This window comes from Daphnia magna, linkage group LG7, assembly GCF_020631705.1.
Source record: "Daphnia magna isolate NIES linkage group LG7, ASM2063170v1.1, whole genome shotgun sequence".
NCBI classification, from domain to species: Eukaryota; Metazoa; Arthropoda; class Branchiopoda; order Diplostraca; family Daphniidae; genus Daphnia; species Daphnia magna.
Genome location: NC_059188.1, coordinates 4,840,930 through 4,865,185, shown reverse-complemented (window position 1 = coordinate 4,865,185; position 24,256 = coordinate 4,840,930). Strand labels below are relative to the sequence as shown.

The 24,256-nt window shown below is 42.9% G+C and overlaps 1 protein-coding gene, 1 long non-coding RNA gene and 2 pseudogenes across 2 annotated transcripts; 3 read left to right on the top strand and 1 right to left on the bottom strand.

Annotated features, from left to right (window-relative positions):
- Positions 1 to 4,686: 4,686 nt before the first annotated feature.
- Positions 4,687 to 5,454, bottom strand: LOC116926865 (annotated as a pseudogene).
- Positions 5,455 to 8,371: 2,917 nt separating this feature from the next.
- On the top strand, positions 8,372 to 9,493 carry LOC123474434. Its single transcript, XR_006649320.1, has 4 exons — positions 8,372 to 8,949; positions 9,025 to 9,077; positions 9,151 to 9,294; positions 9,360 to 9,493. It is a non-coding gene; the product is annotated as an uncharacterized LOC123474434 (long non-coding RNA).
- A 5,505-nt stretch (positions 9,494 to 14,998) lies between these two features.
- Positions 14,999 to 18,102, top strand: LOC116935736. Its single transcript, XM_032942994.2, has 5 exons — positions 14,999 to 15,127; positions 15,199 to 15,575; positions 15,647 to 16,486; positions 16,556 to 17,336; positions 17,409 to 18,102. Exons 3-5 carry the CDS (start codon positions 15,887 to 15,889, stop codon positions 17,612 to 17,614), a joined length of 1,587 nt encoding a protein of 528 aa, XP_032798885.2. The 5' UTR covers positions 14,999 to 15,127; positions 15,199 to 15,575; positions 15,647 to 15,886; the 3' UTR covers positions 17,615 to 18,102.
- On the top strand, positions 17,789 to 23,957 carry LOC116927505 (annotated as a pseudogene).
- The last annotated feature ends 299 nt before the right edge of the window (positions 23,958 to 24,256 follow it).

Sequence of the window (24,256 nt, the reverse complement as noted above, 5' to 3'; positions counted from 1 at the left end):
TACTCACAATGTCTTGTATACTTAGCAAGCATAAAACAACACGCACGCAATAAATAAAAAGCCGTGTACTATAAACTGATTTGCAACAGGTACCCGTAGAATAATTCAACAAGCTCGCAAATTGAGGAAAGAAGACTCATGACACTTAAAGGTTACCAATGGGTACTAACTTCAAGGCAAAGACGTAATAAAATAAGAGTCACTAGTGATAACTTAAAGGGTACTAATTCTGTGGCTTGCAAGAGTTACGGTAGCGGGCACGGCGGGAGAGCGACAGAGGCCTAAGTTGGCACACGGGACAGGAAGAGTAGATCTGACTGACCTTTGGGAGTTTGCGGTGGCTTTTTATATGTTATTTATCATCCCGTGGGGGACATACGGGACAATGTTAAGGCATAGGCGGAACAAATCGGGTTGTATCGGGTGATTTTGGACTTCACGAAGAGATATAGGCGGACAAATTCGAGCGTTATCGGGCGAATTTGGACGATTGTTAAAAATAGGCCAGGTAGTTTCAGGCCGTTTCAGGCAATTCCCAACAGGCAAAAATATATCTATTTTTAGCCACGGCAGGTTAAGGCCGTTTGGGCGGCTTTTGACAAATCGTAAAAGTTTCTATTTATAACGGGCGTGCCGAAACTTGTTTTCTCCGCTTGTTATATTTTCTAGAAAGTCTAATAACTAGGTCAACTAGTGGGGTATCAAGTTAAGGAGAGTTTAAGAAATGAGGTCTTAGTCTAATTAAGCAAAAAAAAAGGGGGCAAGAAGGGGCTTCGCTTGGCGTTTCGTTACATCGCTCCCCGTCATACTAGATTGCGTCCTGCAATCCAAAAGAAAATTCAGGGACCTGTGGGTCGGCTGCTTATCTGCTGGTAAACCATCGTAGGGGGAGGACGTGGGGGCTTACAACAACATTTCCATATCAAACCACAAAATCCGAGGGCATAACAAGCACGAGCGAGCAGTAGGAAGATAGTGATGAGTAGGATGATGAATGAGTAGGTTCCGAAGACCTGCTTTCTCGGCGGCGGATACGACGATAGCCGATGTCCCTGTAATTTGATTGAGGACAGTCAGGGAGTGTTCGTTCATGGATGCTGTGATATCGGCCATTATATCCATCGGGCTAATGACGACTTCCGTATAAACGGAATTGGTTTGATGTTGGTATTCGAAGAAGTTGACGTCTTGATATCGGAAAGCGTCAGCCAAATCGCGTTGTGGGACGATGACGGATGCTTCGACCGGTTGCCACGTGTTATTGCGATAGGCGTGAGGTTTGTCGTTAAAATTAACGATACCTCCAGCCCAGTAGCATGGCGGAAAAGCAGTGAGTACCCAACCGGACCGGCAAATGGTGAAATTGTTGAACCGTGGTTTAGGTCCACAAGTGGTTGTATCCGTCGTGAAATTTACTGTTGTAGGTGCATTCTAGGGCTGAGACGATGTTTCCGGTGGCGATCAGTTTGATGCATTGCCGAAGACCCAGCTGTGCGGCTGCCAGCCATCCATAGTATTGGGCAGTTGACACGGCTTGTGCGTGTTTAGCACGTCGTTGGTCGCACTGCATGCTCTGGATGACGCGGATAAGTTTATTTTCGTGACGGATGGCGGCGTCCTCCAAATACTGGATTCTTGCGTTTTGTCGGATGTTGATGTCTAAAGGGTCATTTCTTTTTGCCACAATATCCTTGATGAAAGATGGTATGGAACTACGGACGATCCCAATGGGTATTTAATTATGGACAAATGGTTGTCTCCGATCACGCTCCAACTGTATATTTTTTTTGTCGCATTTCACGGTTTGGCAGCGTGGCGTCAACCGTACGTGAAAGTCCTACTGTTTGGAGTCGTCTTGGAGGATCCAAGTCCCGTTCATTGAAGATTCGTACCAGAATACCACGCCTTTCTCTAATTGTCGGATTGCGATATCAGTTGGTTTTTCGTAGGTGTCGATCCAAAATAATGTTAGATGGTTATGGGATAGGGATCCATGGGATACGTTGGCTTTTCCAAGTGGCGTGTTTATCATGTCTCCTTCATCAATTCGGGAAAGGACGACTTCTTCTAACATACAGTTGACTGTAACCACAGTGGGGGTTCTTAGCCAATATCCTACGTCCTCCGGCTCTTGGTTAAATATCCATTTGTTTTCTGATTTCATCATTGGGCTCTCGTCGGATCGTCTCGACTGTCTCATTATATCACACTCTACCAACGTCGTTTCCATAGCAATCCGTTCCGGAACGGTAATAACTTGTCCTACGAAATTGATCGTGATATGCTTAATTGATTTCCATCTACCACAGATGTATCCCGGGAAGTTAAAAGCTGCCTTTTTGTCGGTCATCACTCGATAGTCGACTTTCGTATTCGAAGTGCGTGTGGCAGGTTCACAGGACCCATCGGAAAATTGGAGGAGTACGACTCTGCTTGGCTTGTTGCATCTGACTCTGATGCTTCTGTTAACGATGAAGAAGAGGAGGAATTAGAATGTGCTGGGCTTTTGTATCCAACGGATGTAAAACGTCACCCAATTCACAACTATTTTACATATAACAAGCAATCCAAGAAAAGCAAGTGTAAAACTGGGAGTTGTGAAGTTGAATTATCAGGCAAGAATTCAACCAACTTGATATATCACTTGAAGAAACCTTCCCACAGAAAAGATTATTTGATATATTTGCAAGATGTATCAGACAAGCAGGAAACACCAAGTAAGAAAGCGAAGAAAAAAAATTTATCGAACAATGTGAAACATAAACAAGTAACACTTGATCAGGTAATAATGTTAGACTTCAGTAAATAGAAATGGAATGCTTCTAATTGATTTAATTGTATAATTTGAATTCAGATGGCTTTAAAAAGGAAATACTATTCAAGCAATTCTAAACAATAAATCATCCTTCGGAAGAAACTTGCATTCTATGCTGCTACTTCAGCATTCTCCACATCCCAATGTGAGAATGAATATTTCTAGAACTATATACATAATTTGGATCCACGACATCGATTACCATGTCGACAAAGACTCACAAAAAACATTGTCGAATTAGCCAAGAGAGGCAGACTTCTCATCAAAAAAAGAATTTATTCTGCCCTCACCAAAAAAATGGCCACCGCCGACATTTGGTCCAAAAAAGGCCTATCATCATCCTACTTAGGTATAATCTAAAATTTTTCTGAATTAATGATCGTCATGATTGTTAATTTATTAGTAATTAATAATTTTTTCTTTATATCAGGGGTTACTATACAATATATCAATATGGACCACGCCATCGAGAAAGTTGTACTCGAGTTAGCTTCCTTTCCTCCACCCCAAACTGGAAATGCAGTGGCTGAACTAGTCCGAAAAGTGTTTCTCGATTGGGAATTAAAAGTACCCATCATAGTCACAGACAACGGCAGTAATATGGTTAAGGCGTTTCTTCGCTTTCTTACTTGGTGTTTCCTGCTTGTCTGATACATCTTGCAAATATATAAAATAATCTTAACTGTGGGAAGGTTTCTTCAAGTGATTTATCAAGTTGGTTGAATTATTGCCAGATAATTCAACTTCACAATTCCCAGTTTTACACTTGCTTTTCTTGGATTGCTTGTTATATGTAAAATAGTTGTGAATTGGGTGACGTTTTACACCCGTGGGATACAAAGGCCCAGCACATTCTAATTCCTCCTCTTCTTCATCGTTAACAGGAGCATCAGAGTCTGAATCTGACATTATAGATTATACACTCTGATTCTATTTGTTTCCTACTCTTATACAGCTTTGTTTGCCACGCTTTAAAAGCAAAAAAAAACCTCAGAGAAGCTTAGCAGACTACTGTTCACTGGCTATTAAATTATTCGTTTTCATAGTCAACCTACTACAGTAAAATGTTGGAAGCGCGCAAAAAATACAAAATTCATTTTGAAAAATACAAAAATTACATATTTGGCAGCGCTGCTTAAAAAAAATTAACGTCGAAAATAACGTCTGAAAAAGGCCAAACGTTAGCGTTATCCGTTAAGTTAACGAACACCAAAAAAGGTCCGTTAACGGATTTTTCACGTTATCCGTTATCGTTAACGAAACATCACTAGGATTTATTAAGGCCTTTACTTTTTTAGTTGGATCTTGTTTTTTTTCTTTTGTCTGTTTGCGTTTATTTAATCAGCAGTTTCTGTTTTTCTCAGTTGTTCATAGTGACATTGTTCAACGCCAGCAGCAATTTCAATATAAGTAATCAAGACCGTGATTTGATAGTGCCATTTTTTTTTCATTAAATAACGGTAGAAATAACGTCGAATTTTGCGTTAACGGAGACATTTTTATAACGCGTTAATTAACGCGTTAACATAACGTGAAAAAATCAGACATCGTTAACTTAACGGATAACGCTAACGTTTGGAAAAAACACGAACGAAACATCACTACTAAAGACAGGCAACAATACGCCACCATTCGAAATGTCTCCTATCTTAGTATTCACCTGGAAGCCTTCGGGGTCTTGGATGCAAGCAACGTGGCACTCCTGCTATTTCCAAATGGTCCATGCTTCGCCTCCAAGTAATGGTACGCCAAGAGTGTCAGTGCCGTTTTGAAGAGAAAGAAGAAGATTTTCTATTTAGTGAACAGTAGTTTTTCTGCCTCTGGTTCGTCTTTTGCAATGTTTAGCAAGTTCAGTTTTAGATATCGACTTGTTAACAGCATGCAGAAGGGTTCCTTAAACCAGCCAATACCAATTCATTAGACTTTGCTCGACGAAGAAGGTTGACATCTTTTTCGTCCCATTACAAAATGACACCGGACAGTTTCGACATGAAAATCCCGTAAAGAGGATGGGATTCGTTGTTGCTGGCTTTAGAAATCCGCCTCATGAAATGCCACGAATTGAGACGCACTAAAAAAATTTCCCAGCGGTGGAAGAGCCGTTGGAATTTGGACTTCTCTTCATCCGCTTTGCAGCAATCCCTGTCGGTGTACATAACAAAGGTGTTGGGCTGGAGGGCCTCGGTTTATCGATCGACTAAGCCATCAGCCATGCGACTCAGATTAGAAAGACTTTCAGCAGTGGTCATTATAGAAATGAGAATTTCGCCACGCTCATTACCAATGTTAGTGCACCAGGATGCTAATTTAGCTCCCTTACCCTAAAATAAGTTTTTGTGTCAGTGTTTTATGCAAATATTTGGTTAAAGGGATTCTAAAATAGATCATACCTGAAGTTCACGTGTGATTCTTGGTCGAATCGATTTTCAGTACTTCTCCATAAACAGATGTAGCACTAGCCTTCAGCCAAGGCAAGCGCATCAATACGTTGCGAATATAAGTAGCTAAGAACCATTTAGGAGTGGCAGGCAATTTAAAATCTGGTGGATCTCGATTGTCGCACGACAATTAATTCAGCTGTGATTACTTTTTCTGCGTCGTATGCAGACGTATTTTTGTGTCCCCCATTTCTCCATCATTTTGTGAGTTTTGTGCTATTTTTTATTTCTATTTGTTGTTATATTCGTGTTCTTGAGTGTTCATTTTGTATAGTTTAACTGTTTTTGTAGTGATTTGCCGAAAATTGTTTTATTTGTCTGTTTGTTTACGTGTGTTGGGACTTTCCCCTCCCCTTTTTTCGTCAGTTTGTTTACATTGTCTTGGGGACAATGGCTGCCAAGTGGCTCAATAGTGTAGATATGGATTTGGGGGTTCAATTCCCGAGATTGAGTATGCGTACGGTTCATGGTTTCATGCGTAGTTTGAAGGTTGAGCCATAGGATCTCTTAGGCCTTGTTGCTGTGCTAGATACGAGAAACCAGCTCGTTAGAATTACGTTTACATCAGAGGCATACCTCAAGTTTTTTGTCCCAATACAGTGGTATCGTCAGGATCAAATTGGAGGGGAAAGAAGTTGGCGTAGTCATAAGGGATAGCAATATCCAAGAGAAATTGGTTCGAATTGCAGGGATTCCACGGAATTTAGACTTAGGAGTAGTTAAACACGTCTAAAGGAATTTGGGAATGTAATTGAAGCTCGGTGGGAACGCTATCGTGTGGCAGAGGATGAAGTTTTATACCCTGTCTTTGCCACTTGGATGGTCGTACGAATGACGGCGAAGAAAAACCTTCCCTCATACATTACAATTGGCAGTTATCGTGCCATGGTAAAGTATGACGGACAAAAGCCTACTTATTGTCTTTGCGACGAAGACACACACTTTAGCTACAACTGCCCAACATTAAAACCAAACCAGGAACCCATTATTGTCCAAAAACCTGTTCCCAAAATGACTATAAAGACAGAGACCACTAAACAGAATCCCGTAGTAGTTTCCTTAGCTTGAAATTCCATGGTTTCCAAGGTACCTTTGGAGGGTGAATTACAAGATTCACTCTCGGAAAGGACCCAAAATTTGGAAACTGAAACCATGGAATGTGACACTCCTACCACTTCCTCGACTGAACCTTCTAAAGATAACCCTTAGAAACCAATTAAGGAATCCCAAATGACAGCCGTTGACACAGAGACACAAGACCAAGAACCAATGACAATTACCATGGAATCGATGGAATCCAAGATGGGGGAAATTGAGACCATGGAGCCTGACAAAACAAAGGACCCCTTGAGAATTTCCACAGTACCACCAAATAAACGCTTCAAACCTACTTTGACGGCCCAGAATTCTAAACTTACCTCAGGCATTCCTCAACTCATAAAACCTAACAAATGACTTCTAGACTAAAAATCGCTTCTGTCAACATTCGAGGTATTGACATTGGAGGTCAGTCGAGCGACGTCAAACTCTTTTTAATTTCTGGACGAACGGTAGTCAAGATATCGTGGGACTTCAAGAGGTAGCCTTTCATTCTTGTCCAATTGTTGAAAGCTGTTACCACTTGCTAGCAAAGGTCAGTAAACAGCCGTTTTATGGTATGGTCTAGAATATCTTCGATTGCTTATTGAACCTGACGGAAAGCTTATCTCTATTAACGTAAAATGTTTTACGTTTATTAATATCTATGCCCCTTCTGGTAAGTAGACTAAGAACGAGAGAAACTATTTCCTTCGTCAAACCGTTCCTGCGTTTTAAGTTACCACTCGATTGCCCTTCGTGTTGATGGGCGATTTTAGCTGCGTTGATGAGATACAAGATTGAGCAAATATCCAATCTCTCCCAGTCCCATGTAGTGTTGTTAACTATGCTTCAAAAGAGAATGTTACTGGTCTCGTTCTGGTAGACATCTGGAAAAAGCTAAATCATGGTGAACCGGGTCATACTCTCCATTACCATTACGGTTCTTCTAGGCTTGATAGAATATATGCTAGTCTATCTTTTGCAGATAAATTTTTAAATATTTCCTTGCAGTCTTTATCGATTATTTACCATCAGTCAGTACAGTTCATAATTACTTGCAAAACGATGTATTGCATTAGTGCAGCTTTCGTCCAGGAACTACTGCTCAATTCATGGCTTATAACAGTCGTGAATCAATGCTCTTTTTTATTAGCGAACACGTTTCTCATTCTAGTGTACCGTCACGGCGAGGAATGCGTACGTGGTGTGAAAAGCCAGATTTGTTTGAAAGTATTGCAATGGACAGAGACAGAAAACGACCAGAACAGAAATGAAGTGTAAAGCACTTCAAACCGGAGTTGAACCAGTGACCTTTAGATATCATTATACAATGCTATAGTCCACCAATCTACCAACTGAGCTATCAAAAGGACATTAATCGTCAGATTCAGTTGAGTACTAACAATAGAAATGATGTGCGTGACAACTGAGCAAACTTCAGCAAGTATTAACCAACATCTCATTCAATTCTCACTTATAGTAACATGGCAGCGCAATTTCCTTGTTTTCTTATCGTTACGTACGCTGTCAATCACAAAGCACATTTTAAGATTCAAACCTACGCTCCCGAAGGGAAACTGATTTCTAGTCAGTCACCTTAACCACTCGGTCACAACTTCTATTAGTTTAAGTGACACCGATTGATGAAAACCCTCTATAACTCATTAAAGGCTGAATTACTTCAATTGGTTTTCATATAAATCTTCTACGTGTGTGTCAGAAGAGGGATTCGAACCCTCGCCCATAGAACTGGACTGCGAACTGAACGCAGTGCCGACCTGACCGCTCGGCCATCCTAACTGAACGCGTTTGAATAATTTTTGGGAGCGGTCCCCTGTATTTCACTTATGTTGTGATTATGAATTAAGGCTACGCGTATGTTAATAATTATATAAATGTCTGCAGTACACTGTGCCCTCTATGATAATTGAACTTCCGACCTCTAGTTAGCCAGGTGTTTACAAGACTGGTTTTCTACCACTGAGCTAAGAAGGCTGATAACATCAACTCGCAAAGACATAGCTATCCGTATTAGACGAGTTTTGGTTTACTTAATGAACATGGCCAAAAGTATGGAACGCTTCACGATTTTGCGTGTCATCCTTGCGCTACGCGGGCCCTTTTCTTCGCTGTAATTTGAAACATTTGAAACATTTGGATGCCATTGGAACAATTGGAACAAAATTTGAAACAATTGAAACAATTGGAACGCTAATGTGAAAGGAGGCCGCAAGGAGGATGGCTGCCAAAACAGTTTTTCGCAAATTTCACGCTCACGCGTACATTTTAGGAGCATAGTTCCGTCATCAGAACGTTTTTTTTTTCAGAATTCCCTATCATTTGGTGCCCGTTAGGTCACATTTCTTCGCGTTTTTACCGAGATTGAGCTCGAAACTGCAGGCTTCATGGGCCCTTACCCACTATAAGCCCAACATGGAGCAGACGGCTTTACCGGTGCAGTACACTGTCAACACAGTTACTGGGCTAGCAGCAAAAAGCCGGGGCTTCTCGTTTTTTGTTTTTAATTTAACTCGCGCCGTTTTACGTTTTAATCCCAACGAAAGGAATGCTAAAAGAAAGTTGGGCAAGAAGGCAAGAAAGAATTCATTACTACAGGTAAGAAGAATTCTCATTTTCACACATTTTCTCGCTAAAGGCATACGTGATTTAAGTGCATACTCAAATGTACAGGTCTCATGTCGGTCTCGTTCGCATTTCCTCAGTACTTCAACAACCCCTTGATGGTAAAATAGGAAATCAAAGTCAGGAAACCAAAAGCTAGTTTGGCACACAGCAACTTCTTTCTAATCATTGTAGGGCAACGGGAGATGACTTCATGGAATCAAAACACAACCCATTTAAGAAATGTCAAATCACTTTCTTGATTAACTCTACGACTCCAGTGTTTGTCAAGCACTGGAGTTGGGTCAAGGCAACATGGGAGAAAAACACATGAATAAGGTAGGTGTATCAAGAACACTTGATCATATTGTCTTCAAGCTAATCGAGTTTCTTAATTTCTCAAGACACTATTCTCTCGACAAGTGGTTGGAAATGAAAAAAGGTTGAAATACATCAAGCATGAAGCAACCATGCAATAAATCAAGATGTTGAGCAGCTGGCAGTCACTTTGGTAATTGAGCCTGTTTCTTCCTCTGCTCTTCCAGCCATTCATCCATTGACAGAGGATTATTCAAAGGGCAATATCTCAGCCCACGAGACTGGCTGTGTCCCGTATCCACGGTCATCACCAATCCGCAACTACGGCAGGTATAGTCTTTCCGAATAATCCTGCCTCTCGAAAGGGGAAGATTGTTAGTGTTAGTGAAAGAACATGAAATCTAACCTGCCCACTTTTTTCTGTAAGAGCTGCGCCCGCTGCTGCTGCTTCGGCTTCAGCCTTCCTTTTCCGCCAATCTGTGGTTCGTCGGGATCGTCCTCACGGTGGATTCGCCTCCGACGAAGGCCCTGCAATGGCTTGAAAAAGGAAAAAACCGTCAATTACATCTATTACGAGCAAGGCAGACAACTGCCTCCCCACCTTGTTCCTCAGTAGTTCGGGATTGTGGTGGGTTTGCCTCTGACGAAGGCCCTGCAATGCCTTGGAAAACAATAAAGTGGTCAACTACATCTATTAGGAATAAGACAGACAACTGGTTCCCTACTTTGTGGCTCAATCATTCGTGATTGTGGTGGATTCGCGTCATACGGAAACCCGGTAATGCCTTGGAAAACCATACTAATAATAAAATGCGTCTACTTAGAGCTAGACAGGCAACATCATTCTTACCTTGTGCCTCAGGTTCAGCTCGTCGACTCCTAACTGCCGCCTGACCAACTGTGTCCACTGGTTTGGCGAAGACAACAGGATTTACTTGTGTGGTTGGCTGCGACGGCCGCTATTTCACTACCGGCAAGGCTACACTGGAACACACTTCGGGTAATGGAAGAGTACTGCCTTGAAGCAATAGCCGGACTTCTCCAACTCTTGTTTGATTTTTAACCTGCAAATTTGAATTTGATAATTTAAATTTTTTTTAACAGATGCAAAGTGAACCCACTTACCATAACGACAGCGTCGTTTTATTTATTGGGAAAAGGGCGAGACCGATCCGCTCCACTAAAGCCGGATTTAGCATGATGCGATTTCGGGTCTCGTTGTAACGGCGAATGATGAGGCAGTAGCGAGACACGTACGGGTCTCTAGCAGCACAAGTAATTTCGTTGAAGAGCCGGATACATATGGCTCAACGACTCGGCTTTTAGAAGGTGGCAGCGACGGCGCACCTCCCGAAACGAAGCAACATTTCATCGCCTCTTGGCCAGTGTGTCCGGTGGCGGCTTTCGATCGCCCGAATCGACCACGGACTGGCCGGAATGTACGGAAGTACTTGAGAGGCTCCTTGTCGAATGGCGATAGGTCGTCGTACAGTCGGGTGATGGTCTCGGTCTCTTCAGCTGTCAGCGACAATCCTTTCAGTTGCAGGATTTTTTATGCAAGTCTATCGACTCTGTCCCAGCCTTCGATAGAGCGTGAGTCTACCGCCCGCCGGCTTTTTTCGTCAGTGGCGTCCTCCGAAAAGTCGGCTGGCTCCGGTTCCGTTATGCGATGTCAAGTTCCACACCTTCGTCCTTCAAAGCGCTCTCGTCACGGCCGAAGTCGTCGCGGTCCATCCCCTTTTCGATGGCCTCATCGAGGTCCCCATCGCCACATGGGATTCCTTCAGCAGTATTCGACGCCAAAGAGCTCGCCAGTATACTCCGCAGGCGGTTGATACGTCGGGTCGGCGGGATGACCCAAAATAGCACTGGAAAGCTGGTTAAACCTACCCTTAACTTGGACGTCGAAGGAGCGCGTCTTTGGCGGCGTTGCACTTAGTGCCTCCGACGCTCTTGCTGCGTTCCAGCGGCATATTCCGTCAGCTAGGTATGCCTGGAAGTGCAACTCGTTCGCTGCCGTCCCTGTAAACATTTAATTTCTGTATCTATATTTTTAAAACTTTTAATTAATATTGTTTCTTTACCTGGTATGAAATTTTTTAGGTGATTGTGGAAACTTTGCAACGACGTCGACCCAGGGGCGCATCGGTACACAGGAAGTGAAACATCTCCTTTCAACAGTTCTCCCGTTCTCGTGTAAAGTTGGACTCCTTCTGGATCCTGTAGACAAGCGATGTGACGCTTTTCCCTGCCCCAAATATCCAGCGCCTCATCGCGGAGTAACGGAACGCCAAGGGTGTCGGTAGTGTCCAGCAGCGAGAGAAACATGCTCTCCAACAAACGGACGCAATTCACCGTCCCCCTTATTTTGCGGCGGCAGTGCTGGGCGAGCTCGGATTTGGTTATCGCCTTTGCCACAGCGCTATCGGAGGGATTGCTCACGCCAGGTGATTGCAGCTTGCTCTGTTTTGACCGTCGCAGCAGGGCCATGTCGTTGCCGTCCCACTCGAAAATGCTGGTTGACACTTGGGCCATAAAAGTGCCATACAGGGGATGTGATTCGTTCGTACAGGACTTCGAAATGCGCCTCATGAAGTGCCAACAATCTACTTGGACACGTAAGTTTTCCCATTTGTGAAAAAGTTTCTGGTATTTTGATAGGCCTTCTTGCTTATAGCAGTCTCTGTCGGTGTAGAGCACCATTGGATGTGGCTGGCCAGCATTCGAAAACCGGTTCATCATACCATCTGCCATTCGGCCCAAGTTCGAGATTCTCTCGGACGTCGTTAGAAGCGATACGAGCATTTCACCTCGCTCGTTCCCCACATTCGTGCACCAGGATGCGGTATTAGCCCACTGTTCTTGGAGTTTCCTGGTAATTTTTTTCGTAGAATCGATTTTTATAATGGTCCCGTAGATTGACGTCATGCTTCCTTTCAGGTAATAAAGCCGCGACCAGACATCGCGGACATACGTCGCAAGAAACCACTTCGCCGTTGGGAGGGCGGAAAAGGGGGAGGATCTTCGTAGCGGAAAGAGGGCAATCGAAGGGATTCCCGATTTCGTTTCTGCCGTGCGCAATCGGGCAAGTACATCACCGTCTTCTGCATTTACTCTTCGCTGTGAAGCTCGCATATGTTGCTGCAAACGGCCGTCGGACTGTTGCCAATCGTCCGAGCCCTCATCAGTCCTACGACCGCCTTATCAGCGGCGAACTTGCGCTTCAGGACGGCGGGGAAACGGAATTTGAGTGCGTCAGGGAACTGTTCAATTAGACGCGAATCATAAGAGATTAAAGTGCCTTTGCAAGGACGACACTCGAGGCATTCGGAAGCCAGGTAGTATCGATTTTTAACGTCTATCACGGTCCTAACCCTATTGTACAACCCTTTAGATGTGAGTGGGTTGTTCCTTCCGCAGTTCGGGCAGTTGAAATTGTAGGCCCACATCTTCCGAGGCATCCACAAGAAGAGTCGACTATGGAAGTACGGATTCACCATAGGGGAGGCCGTATAATCCGGACCGGGAACAGGCGGTGGATACCACCACAACTTCAAGTTCATCACGAGTGAACCTTTGGATGCAAAGAGTTCATGCCGGTCCAGCTTTGGTCGTTGGGCAGCAGTGTGTCCTTCCAGCCTAGGGGACGACGGTTGGCGAAATCGACATTTCGTCCCCGCAAAGTCGACGATGGCTGAGACGAAGCGGCGAAAGTTGGCGGAGGCAGCGACGAAACGGCGAAAGGCGGCAATGGTTGCGACGAATCAGCCAAATGCGGCAATGGTTGCGACGAATCGGCCAAATGCGGCAATGGTTGCGATGGATCGGTAAAAGTCGGCGGCGGCTGCGACGAAGCGGCGAAAGGCGGCAATGGTTGCGATGAATCGGCTAAAGTCGGCGTCGGTTGCGACGAAGTGGTAATAGTCGGCGGTGGTAGCGACGAACCCTTAAAAGTCGGCAACGGCTGTGACGAAGCGGCCAAAGTCGACGGCGGCGGCTGCGACGAAGTGGCCGAAGTCGACGGCCGAGGTTCGTCGGCCTTCTTATCAGGTATTAGCGCTTTATACACTTATAATATATAAAAAATTAATTTTCCTTACCGTGTGATAGCCACAATTGCAGTTGACTGGGCGGCTATATATATCCTTATAATTAAATGCGTACTTGTCAATCTTTTCCTTGGACGCTGCCCACCGACGACGGCCGTGGGTGTTGGCCTTTGCTAAACTTGAACTTGCCGGCGGCGTAGTCGCGCAAACGGGCTCTCCATTCGTTATCGGTAATTTCCACTTTGGGCATTTTTATTCACCACAACAGTAGAAGAAACTGCAGTTGTACGTTTTACTGCATGAACACTATATTCTTTTGTTTATTTAGGCACACTTTCACTTTACCACACGGTTCACAGCACTAGTAGTTCACGTCAAATCAGAAAATGTCGACAGCCTTGAAAAGGTACGGCGATGAAGACGGAACTATCCGTTAAGGTTTCTATACTTAAACTGTATTCGTTTGTAAATTGAGGCCCTCTTCCACTTTGTCAAACACTACATGCAGTAATTCCATAGCACAACTCGTTGACATCGAAATAAACAACAACAAGGAACTCGTCGACAACCTTGAAAACTTACGCGTTGAAACGTGAAGAAACGTTTACGCTTTTACGAATCACTGCAGTAATGGATTCGATGAATTACTTGACTCATTCGAACGGCCAGCAACTTGTTGTTTACAAATTTAATTCTTTGCATCGTTGCGCCTGTATTGGTCGCATCGGTTTTTCAGTTTGCGTATTCGCAATGTATTTTGTCACTACTCGCTAGCAATCGCTCACTATTCTTTACAGCGTTTGAAAGAAACACAGTGTATTTTGTCGCATCAAACAGACATGAAATACAATTTCAACAACATATTTTGACGATATTCGTCTCATAGTTTGGCCAAAAATAAATTGGTTCCTCGAGAAAAGGAGAAAAATGCATTCTTCCTCCTCTTCCCCCTTCTTCCCCCTTTCTTCCCCCTTTCCCCCCCTTTTTTCCCCTCTTACCCCATGACAGAGAAGATTACGCCCCAGCTTTTGCGCTTCTTGGCACCCGTTCTTCTCTGTTCATTTGGAACAATTGGAACTTTTGAAACATTTGGAACACATTGGAATTAAATTGAAACAATTGAAACAATTTGGAACATATTTGGTATAGTTTGACGCGTGAGCCGCTAGGGGGCCAAGCAAAAACCTTGTTTTCGTGGAAATGAACTGTTAAAACGAAATTAAATCACACAAATTCCGTCATCCAGTTTTTTCGTTATGAAATTCTCTACCTGTTGATGTGTATTTCATGCAAACCATCGCTATTTCCGCCGTGAACTGCCACCAACGCTTCTTTCGTTGTCAGCCGACCAGCAGTCAACGTCAATCAGTTTCAAACCATCGTTTGACGTTGAAACGATAGCTCGTTCTCTGTCACGTCTTACTCATTTGCCATTAAGAAAAGTAATTTGGACGTTGCCTTTTCGCTCACGATTACATTTCTCGAGATCACAGTTTCTTTCAAGGATTGTGGAGAATTGGGCAAGTTTTGATGACCAAATACAAGCCATTTTGTTCCCTTGTTCGGTGTTCAGACCAGGTCAAAAGGTCGACTTAAGTCAAAGTAAAGTAATCTTTATGGAATGTTTTATTTTTCATGTTTCCATCCTAACTCATCTTTCTTTTCATTAGGGGCTGGTCAACAAAGATTTCACATTGATACTGGCTGCCTTTTTATCTGAAGTGTGACACTTAACTGATCGTGGCTTCATAGACAACTTTATCATTCTCTGTCTCTCGTTGCTGGTGTTCTGCGAACAAGTCCAGGTAGCCCATTTCACCATACAGTCTAAAGAATTTTGCATGCACTTGACATTGAAATGAAACTCGTGAAATAGATTGATCTGAGATGCCCAAGCAAGGGAAGTCCGATGCAGAATGGAAGACGAGATTGCGAGAATACGCGGAAGGGAAATTTTAATTTGGGCAAGGTCAGCGGCCGCCAAAGAATTCCAGGTGGGCAAAAGATATAGGGCTCATAGAGAAGTGCCCTGTGTTATGTAAAACAAATTTCTTCGGAGGAATTCCAGCGTGTAACTGTGGATACTACAATTCTTTTACACCGCCACACATGTCTACTGTAGCCGTAGCTAAGACCGTTGTTCTGAATGACACGGTTTCGGCATTGCCAGCTATACAACAGCCAACTCATATTTCACAATCAGTAGAAGTGTTGAAAGCAGTACCTACTGAAAACATCCAACCACAAGTACAGGTAACGGTGAAAACAATGCTTGTTTTCAATTATAACATTTTTTAAAAACTATTATGCCGTCTGATTTTCAGTTTGTCGCACCAGATAGCTCTTCACATCGCAGCAATGACTACTCCCATCGACTCCCTATTGGCTGGCTAGAGACAGTGGATAAGATTGACCAGCAATGGATCGGGCAACATCTTTTCGCCAGCAAGGGAACACTAGTCTCCAATCTAAAGACTTAGTGGCACCCGCCTCCAATTTCAGGGCCCAATTTGAAAGCAAAGCCAGTTGCCGAAGCATATTTCTGTTCACGATTTTTCCTTTGGATGCCCAGGAAAATGTGGACATTCGATTTCAAATGCCCCGCTTGCAGTGGCTCCCCATCGTTAACTTCAAAAGGATTATACAACCGAGTACGTAATGTCATCGATCTGACTTGTCGCTATTACCTCGGAGCTGAATATTTGGAGTGTCGGTCATGCCGCGGCACATTCATATCACATGACGCGCGTTTACTTGGCCAACTCCCAGATGCCTACCAAGTTCGCTTTCCCGTCATACTGACCAGAAAGTATGCATGCGATAAGGCAGTGGTCCATCTGATGCGCGCGAGAACATTGGGAAGCAGCCCTTCCGCCGTGTGCTACGACGTACATGAGATGCAAACCGAAGACTGGATGCGAAGAACAATCTCCTACTTGACTGATTGCGAGCGACACAGAAAAAGTCATCAACAGCTGAATTTATTGTCGTGCAACTATCGAGATCCTCCAGATTTTAAATCGCCTCCCACTCCTAAATGGTTCTTAGCTACTCATATTCGTGACGTGTGGATGCGCTTGCCTTGGCTGAAGGCTAGTGCTACATCTGTGTATGGAGAAGTATTGAAAATCGATTCGACCAAAAAAATCACACGTAAACTTCAGGTAGCATCTATTTTAGATTCACTTTAGCCAAATATTTGCATAAAACACTGATACAAAAACTTATTTTATGGTAAGGGAGCTAAATCAGCATCCTGGTGCACTAACATTGGCAACCAGCGTGGCGAGATCCTCATTTCTATAATGACCACTTCTGAAAGTCTTTCTAATCTGAGTCGCATGGCTGATGGCTTAGTCGATCGATACGCCAAGGCCCTCCAGCCCAACCCCTTTGTTTTGTACACCGACAGGGATTGCTGCAAAGCGGATGAAGAAAAGTCCAAATTCCAACGGCTTTTCCACCGCTGGGAAAATTTGTTAGTGCGTCTCGATTCGTGGCATTTAATGAGGCGGATTTCTAAAGCCTGCAGCAACGAGCCTCCTCCTCTGTACGGGATTTTCATGTCGAAATTATCCGGTGCCATTTTTGAATGGGATGAAAAAGATGTAAACCTTCTTCGTCAAGCAAAGTCTAATGAATTGGTATTGGCTGGTTTAAGGAATCCTTCTGCAGATGCCGTTAACAAGTCGATCTCTAAAACTGAACTTGCTAAACATTGCAAAAGACGAACCAGAGACAGAGACACTACCGTTCACTTAATAGAAAATCTTCTTCTTTCTCTTAAAAACGCCACTGACCCTCTTGGCGTACCGTTACTTGGAGGCGAAGCATGGTCCATTTGGAAAGAGAAGGTGCGCCACGTTGCTTGCATCAAAGACCCGGAAGGCTTCCAGTTGTATACGAATATAGGAGACATTTTGAAAGGTGGCATATTGTTACCTGTCTTTAGGTGTGCTCGTGGAACAACAGCACTAGAAAGCTTTCATTCCCATTTGAATAGCTTTATCCCTGGTATTTTCCTTATTAAAACCAATTTTGCGAGGTAATTATGAACTAACGTCTTTCCGTTTCAAAAAAATTCAGGGACCGTGGCCAACGATGTCCATTTTCAAGCATACGTACTTGATGGAATTGTCAGGTGGAATAGGGAAAGATCGATTGCAGCCATCGATTCGCCTGGCAGCACACTCCGTTCATTTGACCAAAAGCTGTTACTGAAAGAAAACAGCCTTCGTTCCACCGTGCTGCATCAATCGACACAACCCGCTTATCATGCACCAGTAGCTTGAACGGAAGAACTGTTCGGAATCGATTATCTTTATTCAGAAATTAAATCGAGCGTAACGTTGGGTTCAAACATAGAGATTGAAATCGAGGAAGGATTGGTTGATGACGACACATTGGTCGCACCTGATGAAGAAAGTAGTTTAGATCCCGAATTGGATGTAGCTGTAACGTCGTTCATGGAAACCACATTACAAGTTGATTCTCATGACACGCAGTCAGACATTGATGCTGAGAACCAATTTGTTGATTTCAAATCGATAGAAGGATGGGATAAAGTTGCCACCTTAGTGGCTTTGCTTGTTGAAATTAAGGGTACATCTATATCGACGTGCGATGCTGAAAATATCGTCTCGAGCTATGAACAACTGTCTCCGTACGACAAGAAACCTATTTCCTATGGCCGTGTCATCAGATCACCTCGAGGACGTTTCTGCAGAACCAAAAATGCAGGTGGACACGTGAGTGTTGATGCCATGAAACGCTGTTTTGCATCTGCTGTCCGTCATTGCCACCTTCGAAGAGTCGGGTTGTTGAAGCTATTTGCATTCACCTTTCTAACACCATCGCATCTCCCCAAAAAGCTCCAAATTACATTTCCCGTTATGGTCAAATTTTGCAGCGCTATAATCAAATGAAATATGCTGTTTCACAAAGTCCGGTCATTACGGAAAAAACAGGTCTCGCCCTGTTTTAAATCAATGAAACTACACTGTCAAAGTGGTGCGGAAAAATTGAAATGATGTTGTAATCTAACCATTTGATTTTTAATTGTTTCTTTAATTTTTTTTAGGAACAAGAATAACACCCGTTTCGAAGAAGTCAAGCTTTTACTTCAGGGGATTGAGCTACCAGTTGGCAATTTATGTTCAAAAACACCTTTACCATTGACGCTTAAACGTCCTAGTCAAGCAATTTCCCCGATCAACCCAGTCATTTTCGAAGAACCCATTGACAAGACTGGCCAAGCTAACGTTCGACGACGCTTGGAATTGTGGGTTTTTATAATTAAATACCTTTTAGTTAGAAAACAGAAAAACGTTTATTGTAATACTTAAGTGAACTGAATTGAGCCAGGAAGAATAACACACTTATCTTGGCAGGAACACGAGAAAGAAGAAGGCAAGATACTTCGTCTGCTGACAAGGAAGGGAACATAAAATGACAAGAGAGCTGCACCATCTAGTGGTGGTTTCTGTAGTTGACGATTATAACAACACTTCCCCATAAGAGGAAACGGAAAAAAAAAATAAAAATTATGAGTTTTCTGAGACATTTTTCCTTTTAGGCGCCGTGAATCTTGATTCCTTTGAAAGGGATAATTTAGAAGGTGAGTTAAATCTCTCAATTCAAAATTCCGTTGTTGGAATCTGACCTGGAATAGAACATACAGATATAGAGTCACGAGACATTTCAAAAATGGGGCGGGACAAGGCTTTAGTGAACATATCGGCAGATTGTTTTGTTGTCGACACATATTGGGTACTAATTACCCCCTCTGCTTGGCTTTTTCGAACATAATGATACTGAACATCAATATGTTTGGTACGCTTGTGGTTTTCAGGATTTTTACTAAGATGAATGGCCCCCTGGTTATCACAAAATAACGGCGTTGGAGCTTTTTGAACTATCCCAACATCTTGCAGTAAGTTGCGCAACCAGGCAATTTGTCTGGTTGTTTCACAAGCCGCAACATACTCGGCTTCAGTAGTCGATAGGGAAACACATTGTTGTTGTCGACTTCCCCAAGTCACTGGACCTCCGTTCAACATTACAACATACCCAGTCGTTGATCGTCTGGTGTCTATATCTCCCGCATAGTCAGCGTCACAGAAAGCAATTAGACAATCATCTTTCTTACTGCCGAAACAAATGCCATAGTCTGCAGTTCCCTTTACGTAAGCAAAAATTCGTTTAACCGCATTGATATGGGATTGATCAGGATTGGAAGAATATTTGGCAACTTGCTTGACGGCATAGTTAAGATCAGAGCGAGTAACACACAAATGTATGAGGGCCCCAACAGCATTTCGGTAGGGGAATTTTACTAAAGAATCCAAAGGGAGTTTAGACACAGACAAACGGCTATTCGGGTCAGCTGGTGTGCTGACTGAATCACAGTTTGTCATATTAAAAGCAGACAATAGATTTGCAGTGTAAGAAGGTTGTGAAACAAACAATTTCTGATTGGCATGGTCACGGGAAATGTGAAGACCAACAAAGCGATCCACCTTTTTTGGTTTCATTTCAAAGTGGGTTTGGAGGTAAGAAAAGAAATCGGACACAAGTTGGGCGGTATTGCATACTAGTAATCCATCATCCACCCATAAACAAAGAATGAGATAAACGTTGTCTTTTTGGTAACGGTAAACACACGGGTCTACAGCACTGGGAATTAGACCGAAAGTGGTTACCAGTCCGTCAAACTTGGCATTCCACACTCTTCCAGCTTGTTTAAGGCCGTATAAGCTTTTGTGTAGTCGGTATACATCTCCTTCCCTACCGGAAACACAAAAGCCCTCTGGCTGTTCAAGATAAATTTCTTCGGTGAGTTCACCATAAAGAAAAGCAGAAGAAACATCAAATTGAAATAAATCTAAATTTTGCGCAGTAGCAATGGATAAGATAATACGCAAGGAGTCGTACTTTACGACAGGAGAAAACGTTTCATCAAAATCAATTCCCGCTTTTTGGGAGAAGCCCTTTGCGACTAGACGAGCACGGAATTTTTCGACCAAACCAGTGATGGAGCGTTTAACAGCATAAACCCATCGACATTTAACAATCTTTCTATCCGAAGGGCGAGGCACCAATGACCATGTCTTAAGGCGATTCAAAGCATCTATTTCAGTCACCATGGCAGTAACCCACTCTTTACTATTGCTACCGGAAATTGCATCGTTATAAGTGAAAAGATTGTCTGGATCGTTTAGCAGTGGAAAATTCGGTTTTGCAAGGAAAGAGGGGATCACTTTTGGCGTCCTGATGCGAAGGGAACGACGGAGAACAGGCTCAAATCCATGAAAATTTTTTACAGTATCATAAGGATCAAAAGGTGAATTAGATTCAGTAGCACAGTCACTTGTCGGCTCGGTTTGAGTCGATTGTGGTAAATGAATTTGTCCGTCGGAATTTACTACATTTACTGAAGGGACTGGGACATGTAAATGAATTGGCTGGTCAGGTTTTGCTACATTTTCTGAAACGGTTGGGACAGTCGTCGGTGTTTCACAAAATATAGCATCTCGACTCACGATAATCCGGCGAGAAGAACGGTCAAAGAATCGATACGCTTTTTGGGTTTCACTATACCCCACGAAGAGAAGTTTTTGACTTTTAGCATCAAGTTTTCGCCGAAGTTGTTTTGGGACATGGACGTAAGTGAAAGACCCAAATATTCGAAAATAAGAAACATCAGGTTTACGACAATACCAAATCTCAAACGGGGTGGAATTTGTCGATCTTCCGTGAATACGATTATTAACATACACTGACGTATTCGCTGCTTCTGCCCACAGATCACGAGGTAGATCCATATCAAATAGACTGCTCATTGCCGATTCCATGAGCGTTCTGTTTGAACGTTCACTCACACCATTTTGCTCTGGTGTGTAGGGCGCACACGTTTCGTGACGAATGCCATTTGTGGAAAGATACAATTGAAAATCCCCATCCAAAAATTCCCCACCATTATCAGATCGAAAAATTGAGATGCGGTGACCGGTTTCAGTTAACATGCGTGCAACATAGATTTTAAAATAATTAAATGTTTCACTTTTGGTTTTAAGAAAATAAATGACACGAAAACCCGACGCATCGTCCTGAAAGAGTACATAGTACAGGGAACCAGTAATGGACGGAACATTCATTGGACTACAAAGATCTGAATGCACAATTTCACCAACTTTGGTTGCACGACGACGGACACTGGTTGGGAACGGTTGTCTGTGACTCTTGCCAAGGGCACAGCCTTTACACGGTTCAGGATCGATTGGGTCGTTTGATAGACTAAGTCCAATCACAGAATTTTTTGCTTCCATTTTCTTAATAACAGCATGATGGGCATGGCCAAAACATTTGTGCCAGACATTGAGAGAAACAGCAGGGAAAACAAGCGAATTTGTACCTGCTACAGTCTGTGATGATGACGATGTGGCTGAGCTTTCTGGCGACACTGCTAGCAGATTAAGTTGGTAAAGATCCTTTTCAGAACGCGTGCCGATGAGTTCAAGGTTGGTTCCACGGTACATACGGACAGAATCTTGTTCAAAGATGGCTGTAATTCCACGATCTGTTGCTTTGCCGATGGAGAATAGATTCACGCCGATGCCAGGGACATAGAGAACATTTTGAAGAATCCCGTAATGAACATTTCTACCAACAGTGATTTTGATTTTAATATCGCCTTTTCCTTTCACTTCTAGTGGCTGATTATCTCTTCCAACACCTTTCACATTCCATTTGTGGGAGATAGGCTCAAAACAGGTGAAGTAATGATGATGTTCTGTCATATGTTCCGTTGAGGCAGAATCTGCGAACCAATCATCAGCCTGAAGTTTTCCAAGACTGAATGAAACAAAAGCATGTTCGAGATTGAACATTTCGCTGTCAGACTCTTCCTTCTGCTTGGATGCCAAGTGGGCCACGGAGTTCTTTTGTTCTTGTTTTTGGGACGTAGAAGCTTCTTGTTCATGTCTCTTGCGGGTACGACAATCTTCGTATACATGGTTTTGATAATGGCAATACGTACATTTCACTCGGGGCTTCTTTGGTTGTTGAGGCCCATGAGGTTTAAAGAATTCTCTCTTGTTTCTGTTCCGGCAATCAAGATGATTGTGATTGTTCATTCCACAGATGGAGCATTTCATTCGAGAGGGGCCGGCGTTTCTTGAAGCAATCAGAGCAATATCTCTTTCTTGGCTTTGGACATTTTCTTGATTTTGTCGGTGTTCCAGCATGGATTCTGACAGTAAGAGTTTAGCTATCAAATTAGCTTTGGTCTTGTCTGCAGTTGCTAGGAGGCCACATGATTCTCTAAAGTTGGCATACTTTGGTGGCAGTGTCATTAAAACTTTTGAGACAACTTGATTGTCATCAATTGGGGATCCTAGGTCCCTTAGTTGGCCGACCATTCCTTCAATCTTGGCGAGGGGGGTCATCATATTGTCATTCTCGTTGAAGGTATATTGATAGTAACGGTCAATCAATACAAAGAGATTTTCAGCAGCATTTTGCTCGTATTGCTGTGTGAGCCTTGTCCACATCTCATATGATGTGTTGCATTCTAAGAGAATTCTGCGAACACCTGTGCAAAAAGATGTAAGTTAATCTCTGTGACATTGAATAAAATCTCTGTGAGATTATAAGAAGTAAAATCTCGTTAAGATTGTACAATGAGAATCTCTATGAGATTGTGTCAAATAAAATCTCGTAGAGATTGTGGAAAAAGAATCTCTGTGAGATTGTAAAAAGAAAGAGGAATCTCGTTGAGATTGTACCTGGATCAGTAGTGCTGAAAAGCAAGTCTTGTGCTTGCAAATCTTTGTCGTTCCATTCTTGAATGGTTTCTTGCTGTGTTGGTACTCCAGCTTCGTTCAATAGAGGATTGCCTTCAGCATCAATCTCCTGGACTGGGCAAATAAAAGTGCCGTCAGCAACTTTGTCTAATTTGTGTACTTTAATCAAAACTTGTTTCTTCCAGAATGTGAAGTCAGTTCCATTAAATTTGTCAATGTGACTTGTCTTTTTGGCATTGTAAGCCATGCTTTCAGTCTAAAAAGGTAAATTACATGTATTAGAAATTTTTACGGAATCTGGGCCCATAACCTGTGGGTTTTTATAATTAAATACCTTTTAGTTAGAAAACAGAAAAACGTTTATTGTAATACTTAAGTGAACTGAATTGAGCCAGGAAGAATAACACACTTATCTTGGCAGGAACACGAGAAAGAAGAAGGCAAGATACTTCGTCTGCTGACAAGGAAGGGAACATAAAATGACAAGAGAGCTGCACCATCTAGTGGTGGTTTCTGTAGTTGACGATTATAACAACAGGAATTTTTACCTGTCTCTTCCCCACCCTTAGAAGAAGTTGTGGTGGATCCATTTACTGGACAACAAAACGAGGATATGAACTGCCCTCGACTGCACCTCCTTCTTTATCGAGGACTACATTGTGGAGAAAACAAAAAGCCGCAGTTGAACAAGCTGGTACAGCCAACGTATAGCTTTCTTGTACTTTTTTTTTTTTTATTGGAATCATTTTACTTATTTTAGGTGGATCGTCTCATGGTAAACCCGTGCAGCTGCGTAAAGAATATTCCTGTACGAAGTGTCACAAAGCGATGACGTCGCCCGGCCACACACAATTCAGAGGAAAAAGATTTTGCTCTGAAAGTGAGCAAAAGTCAAAAGAACAATGGTTGGCGGAGATGAGAGCTGTCCGTCTTGCGAGCGAATGAATTGCATCTGCATTCGTGTACGACATACCAAGCTATTCGTCAATACGGTTGACCCGTACTTGAAACTGAATACACAATAACTCTTTCACCTATGCTTGCAGCGTTTATTAAATGTGTCAGCATAGTTATCATATAAGTTTCCTTTTAATTTGTCAAAATAAAAGGGCCAACGAACGAAGAACACGT

Excerpts from the sequence above, each read along its gene's own strand:
- LOC116935736 (XM_032942994.2), top strand. The coding sequence starts at position 15,887 with ATGCCCAGGAAAATGTGGACATTCGATTTCAAATGCCCCGCTTGCAGT. Across the intron at positions 16,487-16,555 it reads AAATCACACGTAAACTTCAG|GGTAAGGGAGCTAAATCAGC; the intron begins GTAGCATCTATT and ends AACTTATTTTAT. Across the intron at positions 17,337-17,408 it reads TTTGAATAGCTTTATCCCTG|GGACCGTGGCCAACGATGTC; the intron begins GTATTTTCCTTA and ends AAAAAAATTCAG.